Raw genomic sequence first — 17,749 nt, forward strand, 5'->3', positions numbered from 1 at the left:
CATTGACAGCAGCGGGAGCCATGGGCCCCACTGCTGTGTCTCAGCCAATCAGGAAGTAGAATCTCGGACGGCTGAGCCATTCATGGACAAACCTGGACAGAGATGGAGCTCAGGTAAGTATTAGGGGGGCTACTGTACACAGAAGGCTTTAAACATCTTGGTGCATCTATCAGTGCTGCATATCAGTGCCACCTAATCCTATCAGTGTTCATTAGTGCTGCATATCAGTGCCACCTAATCCTATCAGTGTTCATTAGTGCTGCATATCAGTGCCACCTAATCCTATCAGTGTTCATTAGTGCTGCATATCAGTGCCACCTAATCCTATCAGTGTTCATTAGTGCTGCATATCAGTGCCACCTAATCCTATCAGTGTTCACCAGTGCTGCATATCAGTGCCACCTAATCTGTATTGTGCTGTGAAAACTGTCAAACAACATTAAAAAAAGTATTGGTATCGGCGAGTACTTGAAAAAAGTATCAGTACTTGTACTTGGTCTTAAAAAAGTGGTATCGGGACAACCCTAATGGAAAGCAATGAAGAATGCAAAGTGAATACGTATATGTCACAAAAGTAAAGATGCATTAACTCCAATCCAGTATTTAAAGATGTTCCTGCAGATTTAGGGCAGAATAGACGGTAGAAATATTCCACTTTAACTATGAAAAGCCGGCTTAAGTTAGTTAGGAAGCGGTTTGGCAATGACAGAAGTGCGGGTCACGTGCGATAATCTCCAGCGCACACGCTCCAACATTTCTTTCAGAACTCTGCTAATTCCATTACGAAATAGCTAATCCCATTGTATACAGCGATCGACCATATTATATAATACCCGGAGCAAAGGGAAAAGATGTAACGCGAACCCCGCGCATGACGATCAATGACACGCTCAAGTGTACGGTCAGAAGGGACTGCTGTATGCCGGCCTCAGCCAGTCCCTGCATCATAAAAACAGAAACGATCCGACTCATCCTACTTCCTTGTATAGAAAATTCCAACCCTTTAGGACAGTAAAAACCTGACTTACGTTGCTGTACTTGTATTTCAAGTGGAGTTTTTTGGATCCTCGCATAATTGTTAATGATAATTGTATACTGTTTTTTGAATTTCATTATCGATTGTTCAATAACATTAATTTCTTACTTTAATTATTTATTCCTCTGCTTGTGGCCGTTTCCATCATGAATGTGGGCATGTGAAGCCCAATCGAGATCACTTCCTGGAATCACTTTTGAGAGGTGCATGCTGGGTAACCAGTATGCACCTCTTGATCTATTCAATGGCAGCCGTAGCGTAGACTCCTGGAAAATGTGCCATCATTTCCCAGGAGCACAGGCGAGGGAGGAAGTCACCAGGAAGTGGCAGATTACGAGGACTACATAGCAACAGGGCCTTTCTGGTAAGTATAAAAAAAAATTTCCTCCAAATATTTTTTTCTAGGTTAAAATGAGTCTTTTAAAACAAAAATGTTTTTTAGGGTGGAACTCCGCTTTAAGCTCAGAGTCCTCTGGACTGCTGATAAAATCAAATACTTGGGCCTTATACCGTTCTTATCAATGAATACAATCCTTGGTGCCTAAAGCAGACCAGACGAGTCAAACAGCAAACAAAAATGCGGGTCGATCGTTATATTGTTGGTTTTCCACATCATTAGTGTGCCAACTGCGCCACGCAATTTTTGTGCCCCAATCGAAATTGCCCAGATCCAACATGCTGTTTTTTTTTTTTTTAAAGAAAATCTAAACAATTGGTGGCAAAATCGTATGAGCTATTTTTTGATTGACAGAACTTTCATGTTTAGACTCGTCTATTGCCTGCTTTAAGCAGCCCATAGATTATAAAACTGACTGTATGTTCCCGCGCTTAGGATGTTAAATCAATGTAAATGTAACTAAATCACCGGCTGCTGCTCTATCAAGGTGCAGTAAAACCTTGGATTGCGAGCATGATTCCTCCTGGAAACATGCTTGTAATACAAAGCACTTTTAAATCAATTTCCCCATAAGAAATAATGGAAACTCAGATGATTCTTCCACAACCATTTATTCATAGGTCTTTCAGTTTATAGTCCATATAAAATGATTATAGAAATGTGATGTGGTTATGTCACCATAAAATGTCCATCCACAAATGGAAGCCTCCACAAGGGGATTAGAAGCAAAATCCAGCAGGAGCTACAGAGGATAAAAGAGAAGAGAGGTTCCTCTAAGTGTAGCAATATGGTTACATTTAATGAAGGTACAACATTTAGCAACTCACATGGTTGATGATTAAAATCAGCACATCTAAGTATGCAGACATCCGGGGTAAAGATGTCAACATAGACCGTCCTCCACACTGCCGGCTCTCACAGATGTCAGTCTGTAATCGTGACCGGGAAGACTACCCTGCAGTAGAGCGATCTGAAAGTGAGGCGTAAAGCGCAGCATGGAAAGGATGATGTTGATGGCGGTGTGGAGGACGGTCTATGTGGACAGCTTTACCCCGGATGCCTCCACACTTAGATGTGCTGGTTTTAATCATCAACAATTTGAGTTGCTAAATGTTGTACCTTCATTAATGTAACCATATTGCTACACTTAGAGGCGTTCTATTTTATACTCAGTTGTAACTAAATGCTACTTATATCGAGAGATCGCTCGCTTATCAAGTCCAAATTTATATACTGTAAAAATTTTGCTCGTCTTGCATAACACTCGCAGACCACGTTACTTCATTAAATGTAACCATATTGCTACACTTAGAGGCGCCCATCTTCTCTTTTATACTCAATTGTGACGTGACGCTACTTGTATATCAAGTCAAAATTTATGAAAAAATTTTGCTAGTCTTGCAAAACGCTCTCTACTGTAATTTAAGTTACATGCATAGGTGTTCTGAGCGCTGCATGGTTATATATATAAGGGAATCCCCACTTATAACCTTGTGATGATTACATTGACGATTGCAAAAAAATTATCTTTCTTCATAATTTTAGGCCAAATTGTATTCTGCTACATTCCTTTGGTGAAAATAACCCAAATCAGTGTTTATTATTTAGTCTGTAGGAAAGTTAGAGTCCCCACAAACCAGAGATGCACCGAAATTTCAGCGGCCGAAACATATGGCCCGAAAATGGTGGTGTTTTCGCCATATTGCCAAAAGAAAACAAAAAGTGCAGATAACAACGCATTCGCAGTATCAGAGGCTGCACCTCTGGGTGCCGCCCATTGCGGGGTGTCATTCTGGCGGCTCAAGGTCCTGTCTTCCCCTCTCTCTTCCTCCCTTTGTACAGTGGCGATCTCCCCATGTCACAGAGCTGTCCGGGCGGCCGTAGTAACAATGTCCCGCCTCCTGTGATAGGTGGTACACTGATCCAATGCTGGGACATTGAATCAATGTGATGAGATCACAGGAGGCGGGAAATTGTTACTGCGGCTGCCCGGACAATTCAAATCCAGCTCCAGGATACAGCGGGAGATCGCCACTTTGATCAGGGCACTGGTGAGGCTGCAACTGACAAGAACAGGGAGGCTGCATTGATCTCTTGTATCATGTCTGCAGTCTCTGATGATCTCCTGTATCATGTCTGCTAGAGGTGCACCAAACGGAAATCAGGCACAGATGTTAGACGAGAAGTCCTGGCTCGCAGTCTCCACTCTCATTCATCCCAAAGGTGTTCTATCAGGTTGAGGTCAGGACTGTGCAGGCCAGTCAAGTTCTCCACCCCAAATAAGCTCATCCATGTCTTTATGGACCTTGCTGTGTGCACTGGTCCAAATCATTTAGTGGAGGGGGGGTTATGGTGTGGGGTTGTTTTTCAGGGGTTAGGGTTGCCCCTTAGTTCCAGTGAAGGGAACTCTTAAGCGTCAGAATTCCAAGACATTTTGGACAATTTCATGCTCCCAATATTTTATGAGAACAGTTTGGGGATGACCACTTCCTGTTCCAACACGACTGCCCACCAGCGCACAAAGCAAGGTCCATAAAGGCCTGGATGAGCGAGTTTGGGGTGGAGGAACTGGCCTGCACCTCAACCTGATAGAACATCTTTGGGACGAATTAGAGCAGAGACTGCGAGCCAGGACTTCTCGTCCAACATCAGTGAATGACCGCACAAATGCGCTTTTGGAAGAATGGTTAAACCTTCCCACAGAGACACTCCTAAACCCTGTGAACAGCTTTCCCAAAGGGTGGGCCAACTCAATATTGAACACTACAGACTAAGACTGGGATGCCATTTAAGTCCATGTGAGTGTAAAGGCAGGTGTCCCAATACTTTTGACAATATAGTGCACGTCTACCAAGCGGCGGGCACCTCGTTAGACTTAAACTGAACAGCCTCAGATGATACACAGAGATGGAACAAATCTCTCTACATACGTTTTATTTGTAGATCTGCTGTCTTTAGCTTTCTACTCTGTTTAGAAAGTGAACATTGTGGTATAAATTTTTCTTCCTGTTCCACCATTGGGTGTGGAGTCTGGGCATATTCTGTGTGTAAGGTGATTGGAGGAAAGCCCCCCCCTCCCACATAGGCAGAGGAATGAAGAAACATGCAGAGCTGTGCTGTGAATAGACAAGCTCTCTGCTAATCTACAAAACCTGACACAAACAACTCAGACGTTATGCTGATAACAGAGCAACAAAGCAGCAAAAAGACACAGGACTTAGAGCTTTGGAGAGAGATAAGTAAATACTACAGATATATGTGCCCAGGTCAGATTTCATGAATGGGGTTTACATCTACTTTAACTCACGTTATGCCTGCAGTTTTTACAAAGTATCTGAATTCCTCTTTAAAATGTATGTTGAAATTCAGCCTGCAAATATAATATACTTTTATTAAATAAACTATTCTTACCAAATCTTTGACGTTCAGAAGGCATTTGTTTTCGCACAAGAGTTGCAGCATCGGGAGGTTGCCATTAGCAGCTGGTGAAAAAAAATGTTGTGGTCAGCAATCTATGTACTACATGTGGTGATAACACTATACTGAATTCTTATCAATTATTTGTGATCCATTATCTGCTGTCATACAGTGCCTTGCAAAAGTATTCACCCCCTTGGCTTTTTACAGATTTTGTTTCATTACAGCCTTTAATTCAATGTTCTTTTTAATCTGAATTATATGTGACAGATCAGAACACAATAGTCCAAGTTGGTGAAGTAAAATCAGAAAAATATATACATAAAACTATTTTTCAGAAATTAAAAACTGATAATTGGCATGTGTGTATGTATTCACCCCCTTTGTTATGAAGCCCATAAAAAGCTCTAGTGTAACCAATTACCTTCAGAAGTCACACAATTAGTGAAATGATTAGATGTCCACCTGTGTGCAATCTAAGTGTCACATGATCTGTCATTACATATACACATCTTTTTGAAAGGCCCCAGAGGCTGCAACACCTAAGCAAGAGGTACCACTAACCAAACACTGCCATGAAGACCAAGGAACTCTCCAAACAAGTAAAGGACAATGTTGTTGAGAAGTACAAGTCAGGGTTAGGTTATAAAAAAATATCCAAATCTTTGATGATCCCAAGGAGCACCATCAAATCTATCATAACCAGATGGAAAGAACATGGCACAACAACAAACCTGCCAAGAGACGGCCACACACCAAAACTCACAGATCGGGCAAGGATGGCATTAATCAGAGAGGCAGCACAGAGACCTAAGGTAACCCTGGAGGAGCTGCAGAGTTCCACAGCAGAGACTGGAGTATCTGTACATAGGACGAAAATAAGCCATACGCTCCAAGCCGTTACTTTCAGCAAAAAAACAAAATGGCAGGTTTTGAGTTTGCGAAAAGTCACGTGGGAGACTCCCAAAATGTATGGAGGAAGGTGCTCTGGTCTGATGAGACTAAAATTGAACTTTTTGGCCAGCAAAGAAAATGCTATGTCTGGTGCAAACCCAACACATCACATCACCCAAAGAACACCATCCCCACTGTGAAACATGGTGGTGGCAGCATCATGCTGTGGGGATGTTTTTAAGCAGTCAGGACTGGGAAACTGGTCAGAGTTGAGGGAAAGATGGATGGTGCTAAATACAGGGATATTCTTGAGCAAAACCTGTACCATTCTGTGTGTGATTTGAGGCTAGGACGGAGGTTCACCTTCCAGCAGGACAATGACCCCAAACACACTGCTAAAGCAACACTTTTTCTATATCTTATTTTGTCCTATTTGTTGTTTGCTTCACAATAAAAAAAAAAAAAATCTTCTAAATTTGTGGGGATGTTCTGTAAATTAAATTATGCAAATCCTCAAACAATCCATGTTAATTCCAGGTTGTGAGGCAACAAAACATGTAAAATGCCAAGGGGGTGAATACTTTTGCAAGGCACTCTGTTATTCTTTATTTGGTGGTCTTATTATTATTATTATGATACAAGATTTATATAGTGCTAACATTTTGCACAGCTTGGTACAACAAAAAAAAGGGAGACAGTACAGTTAAAATGCAATTGAAGACAAGAAGTTTAGGCTTGCCCTGTCCAACAGAGCTTACACTCATAAAAGGAGGGGACAAGTGATACAAAAAGGAAATAACAGTGAGCTGATATTGAAAGAAAAGTTACATTTTTAGGTAGAAGTGGGATCCCTGAGATGTGTTTTCAGGGATCCACTAAGGCCAGATTCACATTGTGTGTGGAGCGGCTCGCAGCAGGAGGTCCAGTGCATTCACCGCTTTAAGTCCAAATTTTTGGCTGAATTTGGACATGAAATGAAGCCAAAGACGCACAGGACTCTGCTGTGTGGTCTACAGCCACCCCGGAAATGTATGAACCGGCTCCATTGAGAGCCGGTCACACTCTCCTGTCATGCCAATTGGATGAGGGGAAACCCTCAACCAATTCGCAAAAGTGTGAACCCAGCCTTAAGGTGGGCAGTGTACAAGATAACTAGACAGATTGGGGTGGGGAGTTCCAGAGGATCGGAGACATCCTGAAGAAGTCCTAGATGCAAAAATGGGAGAAGGTGTAATGCAGCCTTTTTAGATACAAGTAGGAGTTGATTTAATAAAACTGGGGAGTGCCGTTCTGAAAGGTAGCCAATCAGCAATCAGCCAATCGGTGCACTCTTAGGAGATATTTACAGGCCCTAAAGGTAAGCCTTATTATAGGCTTGCTTATAGGTAACACATAAACAAAAGGCCTTTACTACCACTTATCACTACCTACCACCATTTATTACTACCTACCTACCACTTTACTACAACTTACCACTACCTACCTACCACTTTACTACCAAAAAATAAGACCGTACAATCACTTTAAATTCCCGATTGATTCTATTTGACCAATGGCACACAGGGCAGCAAAATTCAATAGTACCCTTGTGCTTGGATTCCCCTAAAGGATCATTAAATAAGCAAACACTACTCTCTGCAGAATCATTTACTGCTAATTATTCAAGCAATACCGTCTTTGAAACAAAGGGAACCGTTTACAAATGCTGCAAAGAAATCTCACCAAGTGTTCTTGTTTTGACGCTTTCCTGACCGCATTGGCTGACCTTCCGTGTTGATAAATCAGCGATCCAGAGGCCGTCAGCCAGAAGAAAAAAAACGTGAAGTGGTCTTGGAAGAATGAGATAAAAATGCCAACTTTTGTGAAAACACATGAAACTTGCCAAACTCTCCCAGAGGAATTCTGTACATTCTGTTATAGTGAAGTACGCAAGTAGGATTTGGTATTGAGCTTTACCAATGTGAAGGCTTTCATCAGAATATGTGAAAAGTGGTTAGGAAACCGCAATTCTGAGGACAATTGACCAAACATATATTCATATATATACAGGTTGAACTGGAAAAAAAAGAAATATGGCAGAATAACCATTCTAAACCTTTATAATTAGGCCCTTCTAATACCAAAGTGGAAGGATTAATTTATGATGGGCAGTCGATAGAAAAGCCCTTTTCAGCCAGAGTTCCGTATTATACTAGGGCACCTCCAGGGGTTACTTAAGCAGTGAGCATTTAGGATGTTGGCAGTTCCACTCATTCAATTCCCATAAAAACACTTTCTTAAGCAGCGAGCAATAGTGGATATACCTCCCCATACCTAAAATGAAAACCAACGTAAGGGGGAAAATTTCCACTGACAACCAATGCAAGGTGCCACTTCTACAATGACCAGGAACAACGAATGTAAGAGGGCCCTTCTACAACAACAAGAAATATAAGGGGACAGTTTTACAACACCCAAAAATGTAAGGTAGTATGATGCCCATAAATATAAGGGGGCACTTCTACAATGACCAGAGATCTAAGAGGGCACTTCTACAATGACCAGAAAAGTAAAGAGGCACATCTGCACTGACCATAAATGTAATGGGACATGTCTACAATGACCAGAAATGTAAGGGGACACTTTTACAATGACCAGAGATCTAAGAGGGCACTTTTACAATGACCAGAGATCTAAGAGGGCACTTTTACAATGACCAGAGATCTAAGAGGGCACTTTTACAATGACCAGAGATCTAAGAGGGCACTTTTACAATGACCAGAGATCTAAGAGGGCACTTTTACAATGATCAGAGATCTAAGAGGGCACTTTTACAATGACCAGAGCTCTAAGAGGGCACTTCTATAATGACCAGAGCTCTAAGAGGGCACTTCTATAATAACCAGAGCTCTAAGAGGGCACTCCTACAATGACAGGAAAGGTAAGAAGAGACATCTACAGTAAACAGAAATTTAGGGGGGCATGTGTACAATGACCACCAAAGAAGCAACCTCTCCACTGACCACTAGTGTAAGGAGACGCTATGGTTTTCACAGTTTTTTCACAGTATATTCTGGTCATAATTTTGCTATCTGTGTAGCACCCTCATTCTAAAAGCAGGGCTACAGGTAAATTTAGTTGTGCTGGGTGGTAGCCAGCCTGGCTAATTTGTAGCGTTTAGTGGTCAAATGACTTTTGCCCTAATCCTGTGAGCTGTGGTTTCTCACCTTTGTCAGTAGGTGATGCTGTTGCCTTTGACATTGGAGGGATGAGCTACAGATTATGGATAAACATATCTTTCTCAGCCAATCAGACTAGTAGCTTTGCATGCTGGGAAAGGGTATTTATCTGGAAGAAGTCAGGTGATCAGGGTTAGTCATCCGGCCCAGGGCTTTGGCCTGGGTGGATGTGTGTACAGTTCTTGGTTGGTAGGCCTGAAGCCTGAGGCCTACTCCAGTGGCTGCCAGCTGCTAGGCCTGTCCGAGGCCTATCCGGGTGTTCTAGTTTATGCAGAGGAAATCCTGACAAAGATCTGGGAATGATTCTAGAGGGATGGAGTTCTAAGGAAGCACCAGAGGGGACTTTTCATGAGCTGGAGTCTATGAAGTGGCCGTGAGAACTTCAAGAGGGAACTTATCTAAGGGAATCTTAGATGAAACAGTGAGTAAAGTTCAGTTACTAGAGGGGTGTCAGGGCTGGCTTAGCCCTTCCTTCTCTGGGCTGGCTGCTCAGCTGTCAGCTAATTGCCAGCTCTCATCTCTCTCCACAGTTATCCAGCTGTTCCTGATCCTGCTCCTCTGACCTGCCTACTTAAAGCTGTCCAGCTCACTTCATCTCTGCTTTTGCCTTGGTCACATCACAAGAAACCATCTCCTGTGTTGCTGTTTAAAGACTGGCTTGCTGATATCCCTTCTGGCTCCTTATCCTGCTTGCTGTTCCTCCACTTGGATCCCTGAATTCTGGCCTGGCTGATTACCCGATCTGGTTATTGGACTCTGACTACGCTTACTCTATTTATCTTTTTATTTTTTATTAATAAACAAGTGTGATTTAATTGTACTTCTGTCTGGGTCTGGTTCATGGTTTCTTTAAGGGGACAGCCTCTCTTACAAAGTACAGATGTGCTGGTTCAGCTTATTCCTGCAGTGCTGTCTGCTTTATCTCACCTATTTTTGTCTAAGGAGTCTGCCAATCTGCCTGTTGCTGATCATTATTAAGGGTGTCCTTTGCCCTGTCCCCTCTCTCCCACATTTTTTTCCTGTTCAAGAAATAAACTTCACTCTGTTTAAAGCATAAAAATGACTGGCGCCCAATAATCTCTCTTGTTAATCACCCACCATGCCCAAAAACCTGCACCCTGAGAATGTATGTCAGCTTTCCCTACCCCCAGTAGTCACCATCAGACTCCCGGAAAATCAGGGTAGGCGCTACATCTAGATTAATGTATGATGGTCACAATGCTTGAGTGGTTCCTCAAGCATTGAGCAATAGTGGATAACTCCCCCACAACTTCAATAACCATCAATGTAAACAGGCAATTTCCCACTGACAACCAATGTAAGGGGCCACGTCTACAATGACCAGGAATGTAAGGGAGCACTAAACTGACCACAAATGCAAGAGGGCCCTTCTACAATGACAAGAAATATAAGGGAACACTTTTACAACAACCAAAAATGTAAGGGAGTATGATGGCTATAAATATAAGTGGGCACTTCTACGACGACTAAAAATGTAAGAGGCCACTTCATCAATGACCAGAAATGTAAGGGCACACGTCTTCAATGATCAGAAAAATAATGAGGCACGTCCCCAATGACCAGAAAAGTAATGGGGCATGTCTACAATGACCACTGTAAAATGTAAGGGGGACGTCTACAATGACCACTTAAAGTGGAACTATAGGCCAAACTTGTTTTTTTCCTTTTGGATAGAGAAAGGTACGGTTATAAACCCTAGCAGATTTTTTTCACCATCTGGGTCCCATTGCAGAGATTTCACTTCCTGTCCCATAGCTAAACAGGAAGTGAGAGTAAAATCTCAGCAAATTAAGGGAATCCCTTGGGGACTCCAAGGTCACCAGAACTAGTGTCCCTATTGGAAGATTTCCCCACTATTACTTTTTTGGGGACAACCCAAAATATGTAATCTTCTTTTACTTTCACTTTCAATGATAACAATGATAATGGTAAACAAAACAAACAGAGACGGTAAATCTCCTTAAGGCCGGGTTCACACCGCTGCGATGCGGGAACGCCGCAAATCCGCGGCGTTTTCCCGCATCGCATTACTTCCGCCGGCAGTTCACACTGCCCTATGCGGACGGCTGGGAGTGTCAATGATATGTTAATGACACCCCCAGATCCGTCCGCATATCGCAGTGCGATCTGCCGACTCGCACAGGAATCGGATCGCATGGTGTGAGCCCCCATGCGATCCGATTCTGTTGCGGACCAAAAAAAGGGTCCCGTGCGAGTTTGCTGCGGGAGCGATGCGAATTCAGCCATACTATCTGTATGGCTGTACTCGCATCGCTACGGAGATCGGATGTGATTTGCTGTGCGAATCACATCCGGATCTCCCCCCGCAGCAGTGTGAACCCAGCCTAAAGGGGGCACAGACAGCAATAAAAACCTAATAGGTGTTCTACTCCCTCTCCCTTCTATCCAAAACTAAAAAAAAATGTTTTGCCTTTAGTTATACTTTAACCACTACAATACTGGGCACTTTCGCCCCCTTCCTTCCCAGCCCAATTTTCAGCTTTCATCGCTCTCGCACTTTCAATGTCAATTGCGCGGTCATGCTACGCTGTACCCAAATTAAATTTTTATCATTTTGTTTTGCAAAAATAGAGCTTTATTTTGGTGGTATTTATTTATGACTCCGTTTTTTATTTTTTGCGATATAAGCGCAAAAAGAGGGGAAATTTGGAAAAAAAAAAAAAACTATATTTTCTTCTTTCTATTTTCAAAGAAATCCAATAAAATCGAATTTTGTCGTAAATTTAAGCCAAAATGTATTCTGCTACATGTTTTTGGTAAAAAAAAAGTCAGTTAAATATATAATAATTGGTTTGTGTGATCACGGACATATGTACGCAAATGATCATGTACATATGTGTGCAGATAATCATTGGGACATGTGATTTTAGTTTGGGACATGTCTTTTTATTATTTGGGAACATGTGTGTTTTGGGGACATGTGTGGGGACATGTGTGTTTTGGGGACATGTGTGTTTTATACTAGACTGGTGATCAGTGAGTAAAAAGCTGTAAAAACAGCTCATACTCACTGATCACCAGCCGGCTTCAGCGATCTGCTCTCCTCTCCTCAGCGACGACTTCCGTGTGAGGAGAGGAGAGCCGATTGCCTAGCAACCGGCTGTTTGTTTACATCACATGACGGCTGAGATTGGACACGGCCATCATGTGATCAGGAGGGCCAATCACAGAGCCCTCCTGCCGATCCGAGATGCGCCATGTCCGGGTGACACGAGTGCATCGCGATCCCCCTCCTTCTGAAGGACGTTCCTGAACGTCCAGGCAGAAGGAGGAGGCTCCCACCCAGCCAATATATATAAGGTAGTTAAGGGGCAACCTCTCCACTGACCACTAGTGTAAGGAGACACTACGGTTTTCACCGTTTTTTTCACGGTATATTCTGGTCATAATTTTGTTATCTAGAGACATCCACCATCCACTACAATATACTACAACTGTTATCTAGAGCTAATGTACCATCAACTACAGTATCATTTTTTTAGCAGGAGTTCCCTGGGAGCTAAAAACCATTTCAAGGGCTTCATTAGTTTAAAAAAGTTGAGAAATGCTACTACAGAACAAACTTAAAGGTGTTGTAAACGTTGGTGATTTTTCATCTTAATGCATCCTATGCATTAAGATGAAAAAACACCTGTCAATGACTGCGCCCCACCTCCCCCCGTTTTACTTACCTGAAGCCTCAAACTTGTCCCACAGGGATGCGCTGTCTCTCTGCCTGGTTTTCTCAGCTCTTGATTGGATAGATTGATAGCAGCGCAGCCATTTGCTCCCGCTGCTGTCTATAAAATACAATGACGCAGGCGCAGGGGGCAGGGCCAAGTCCTGCATTCGGCATCTATGGACGCCGAATGCTGGACCCGGGAGCATGCCCGCAAGGTAACCCCCTGGGACATTCCCGAGAGAGCCGCCGAGGGACCCCAGAAGAGCAGGTTCGGGGCCACTCTGTGCAAAACGAGCTGCACAGTAGTATGATATGTTTGTTATTTAAAAAAAAAAAAACAAACACACCAGTGGATTTTCTTGTATTTTTTCTCTGATGGAATTCCGCTCAAGCTTGGTTTTCATACACTCGGTCACACAAAAGTTCTCCGAACTTTCGCTCGTCACGCGGTGTGGTACAACACTACGTATAGCCAAGAAAATGAAGTTCAATACTTCAGAGCATGCGTTGATTTCTTTAAGAGCATGCGTAGGAATTTTGTGTGTCCGAATTCGTACAGGCGATCGTAATTTTCCGATCAGAACTTTTTCTGACTGAAAAATAGAGAACCTGCTCTCAATATTTTGCTGGCTGGAATTCTGCCAGCAAAAGTCTGATGGAGCATACACACGGTCGGAATTTCTGACCAAAAGTTCACATGCGACTTTTGCTGGCAGAATTTCTGATCGTGTGTATGGGGCTTTGGTGTCACTTTGAGCTAGTCATACACTAGTAGATCTTCGTATGTTTTATACAACGATTGGTACAAAAGTTCTCATTCATACTTTCAATGGCTTGCTGAATGTTGTTCAAAAGTGCTTCAAAAATTGTTTACTTTTAATATTTGATTTTGGAGTGAAAACCTCATAAACCGTTACAGGGAGTTCCCGAGTTCCGAATCTCCAACTTGCGAATGACTCCTACTTACGAACGGCGGCGGGTGCATCGGAAAACGACTTTTGCGCATACACGGCTACTTGACAGAACATTGGAAAATGACGTTTGCACATGCGCGCCTACTTGACAGAAGATCGGAAAATTACATTTGTGCATGCGTGGCTACTTGATAGAACATCGGAAAACATTGTCTCTGCCGTTCTGTGCATCCGATCCCGACTTACAAACAAATCCGGCTTAAGAACAAACCGCCAGTCCCTAACCCGTTCGCAACTCAGGGACTACCTGTACTGATTTGTTTATTTGAGAAAACTTTTCCATCCTGTTTCTTCAAGTTTAAATACCGATTTGGCCCCACTAACGATTGAAAAATTGAATGACTCTTATTAAAATGAAATTTTCAACCAAAATTCTTCTAGTATAAGGCCAGTGGCCAGTTTTAGACCGGCAACATAAGGAAGTTTTTTGTAGGTATAACACCCCCTGTGTTTCCTACTTAAGAACGAGATCAAGGATTGTGTTTCAGCCTCAAAACAGGACACGTAAACAGATATATATATATACACATACACACACACACACACACACACACACACACACACACACACACAATATATACAGAATCCGGCAACATACCTGCATAATGAACACACGTCCTCCCGCCGCCGTCTGTGCATTCCGTCGGACATCTAGACTGTGGGAGAGCAAGACCGTGCATTTCAGTAATCAAAATATAGGCTTGAGGAAGAGTGAAAGCAATAAAACTTCAACATAAACTATCTGTGCTACAAAATGTCTGGGATTCATTCCTTTGTGCCGGTACGCCATGGAGAATATGGAGAGTGGCCTTTACATCGTAGTTTCCAGCTTAGTGCAAACATGCCTGGAATGTGAAGATTTTTGGAAGGGTCAGACGTAGCACACCTTTACCGATCAATCTATGCTGGATGGAGGCTGCACAAATACTCTCTTCTCAGGTTCACACACGTCAGGGTCAATGTATGTGGAACATCTGCATGGAGAGCCCGGATCCATCCACCGACTCACTATTATACGGGGTGGATTATTATGGTTACTTTGCTAGGTTTACTGAAAAAGAAATGTAAGCTAAATGTCGTTCATTGTATTCAAGAATGTATAAGCTTTGCTGAAATAAAGAATATCTACAACCTACTTTTTTTTATTATTATTATTTGAAATAGAATGGGGAATGGTAAAAAAAAATTTAACGATTTTACCTGTTGGAGAAAATTAGACCCATAAGGCTCCATTCACACTTGTGCGACTTGTCATGCAACATTGGACATCAAGGTTATAGGACAAGTCATTCCCCATATTTTCCTATGATAACTATATATGTGCGACTTCTGCCTCGTACACACGATCGGACTTTCCGCCAACAAAACCGTGGAATTTTGTCCAAAGGGTATTGGCTTAAACTTGGTCACACAAAATTTGGCCAACAATTACGAAGGTAGTGACGTACTGGACGTACTACGTGGTTTTTCTGCTCTTTTGGTGGACAACAATTACAAAGGTAGTGACGTACTGGACGTACTACGTGTTTTTTCTGCTCTTTTGTGCCACCCTTTGGGCTCCTTCTGCTAATTTCATGTTAGTAGAAGTTTTGTGAGTGTTAATTCCCGCTTTTCTTTTCACGTTTTTCATTTAGCGCTTTTCCTTTCGTGCTTCTTAGTTAGTTTCTGAATGGCCGTTCATCAGTGTTGCGGAATTGGAGGTGATAACGTGCGTTTTACTTCAAATGACAGTTTGGGAGTAGGCAGTTACATTTAAAAAAATACAATGTAAATTTGACAAGGGACACCAACATAGTTGTATCTTTGATCTTAAAAACTATGAGATAATGGTGTTGCACAAAAAAAAAAAAAACATAATAATATTATTCTTGATATCACTAGAAAAAAAAGGCCTTTGAAAATTTGTTTGCAAAAACTCCATCAGTATCACCAGCAAAGCATCTTCATTATTATCCCATTAAAGTAAAAGCTGCATTTGGAGATTTGTTAATTTTCCACGCCATGAATGCTAGTTTACAAGACCGGCCGCTTCTGCTACCGAGCATGCGTGTTTGTACTTTGGACTTATGTCTGACGGACTTGTGTACACACAATCAGAAAGTCCGACAACACACATTTGTTGGCGGAAAATTTGAAAACATGCTAGCCAACATTTGTTGGCAGAAAGTCCGACAAAAATTTTCCGATGGAGCGTACACACGCATTGTCCGCCAACAACCTCACATCCAACATTTCCCATCGAAAAGTCTGATCGCGTGTAGGGGGCTTAAGGCTTAATGTACACAGGACATTTTTACAACTTCTCCTGAATGATTTAACTTGACAGATAGTAACCCACATTTTAAACGTCTGTTTTGCCGCGTTTAGCAGCATTTTTTTTTTTTTTTAGTAGCCAAAAATTAAAAACCCCTGAAAAACGAAACATGGCTAAACGCACGTTACCGCGTTTAGAAGCGTTTAGCACTTAAAATGCCTCTAAATTTATCTTCTGAACAAATTTTTTTGTTTTCCAAAAAAGGCCTCTAAACTCAACTGCCTTGAAAGGACTACATCTTGTGTACTGATAAGATAACAGAGGAGAGTTCAGGAGCAGTTGAAAGATGAGACCTAAAAGTTGCAGCAACTTCAAAAGTAATTCATGCACTACTTTCATGCATCTTGAGGGCCACAGGACTTCAATGTTACCCATCAAAAGTAGCATGAAAGACATACCTGAATATTATACGATGCAACAGTTGTGCATTATCACTGGTCAAAGCCAAAGTCGTATTCAACTTGCACCCATCCAAAGTTGCACCAAAGTTGCACTCCAAAGTCGTGAATGGAGCCTTAGGCTCCATTCACACTAGCGCGTTTTTTTATGCATTTTGCAGAAATGCAAGGAAATTTTTTAACATGGGTTCCTAAGAAACATGTTCACATCAATGCATTTTTGTGCCTGTGCGTTTTTGGAAAGGGTCAGGGACTTTTTTTCATGCAAAATGCAGCGTTTTGCATGTAATAGAAGTCAATGGACCTGCATCAAAAACGCAAGTACTGCGTTTTTACTGCGTTTTTGCCACGATTTGCGTTTTGCTTTTTTTCCTCATTTTTTTCCCACTGTATATATCTGGTTGCTAAGCAACCACAGTGTTAAAAAAAAACAAAAAGAAAAAAAAAACACGCAAAACGCAGCTAAAACGCGTGTCCAAAAACACGGCAAGCACCGCAAAAATGCTCAAAAGCAACATGCATAGATGTGAATCAAGCCTTAGGCCCCTTTCACACGATCGGCCCACTCGGATCCGCCTGTCCATTTTTTCAGGTGGATCCAAGCGGGCCACCCATTTACTTGTATGGGAAGGCGGATGTCAGCGGAGGTGTGTCCACTGATGGACAGGCGGATCCGTTTTTCGTCTGATCTCCCATAGAGGACAGCGAGGCTCTGACTGTCATCCATTGGCTCAGCGGGTATCAACGGAGCGATCCCCTGCTAAGCTGGCAGAGTCCGCTGAGTGGATCTGCCCCATGTAAAAGGGGCCTTAGGCTGGGTTTACATGGAGTGGATCCGCTGGATGGACTCCGCTAGCTCAGCGGGAGATCCCTCCAATGATCCCAGCTGAGCAGGTGGATGGCAGGTCCGTCTCCGCTCACTGTGCAGGGACGGACCTTTTTAGAGCCCCGCTGTTTTCTATGGGGAGATCAGATGAAAACGGACTGCCTGTCAGTTTTCATCCGACCCGCTGGAAGGATGGCAAACATACCGCCATCCGTCTGTTTTGAGCGGATCTTGTGGGATCAGATGGCAGGCGGGTGTCAGCGGACACGTCTCCGCTGACATCCGCCTGCCCATACAAGTCAATGGGTGGCCCACTTGGACCCACCTGAAAAAAACAGACAGGCAGATCCAAAGGGGCCTAAGGGTTGTTTTGCCTTCCTCTGGATCAACCGTGGGTGGTTTAACCACTCGACCTGCAAAAGATTTAACCCCCCTTCATCACCAAGCCATTTTTTGCTATACGGCAATACATTATTGTAACTGATAACTGCGCAGTCATGCAATGCTATACAGAAACAAAATTGGTGTCCTTTTTTTCTCCCAGAAATAGAGCTTTCTTTGGGAGGTATTTG

General features: G+C 42.7%; 1 protein-coding gene across 2 annotated transcripts in view; it reads right to left on the reverse strand.

Moving 5' to 3' along the window:
• The window catches only part of RAI14 (retinoic acid induced 14), a 254,013-nt gene that overhangs the window by 66,249 nt on the left and 170,015 nt on the right, over positions 1-17,749 (reverse strand). For both annotated transcript variants that reach the window (XM_077462880.1, XM_077462879.1), the window contains exons 6-7: positions 14,238-14,295; positions 4,845-4,915 (exon numbers count right to left, since the gene is read on the reverse strand). In XM_077462880.1, the coding sequence (XP_077319006.1) occupies positions 4,845-4,915; positions 14,238-14,295 (129 nt within the window). The remainder of the gene's footprint in view (positions 1-4,844; positions 4,916-14,237; positions 14,296-17,749) is intronic.

The sequence above is a fragment of the Lithobates pipiens genome, unplaced genomic scaffold, assembly GCF_037356315.1.
Source record: "Lithobates pipiens isolate NorthernLeopardFrog02 unplaced genomic scaffold, aLitPip1_a1.2 Scaffold_3, whole genome shotgun sequence".
Lineage (NCBI taxonomy): Eukaryota > Metazoa > Chordata > Amphibia > Anura > Ranidae > Lithobates > Lithobates pipiens.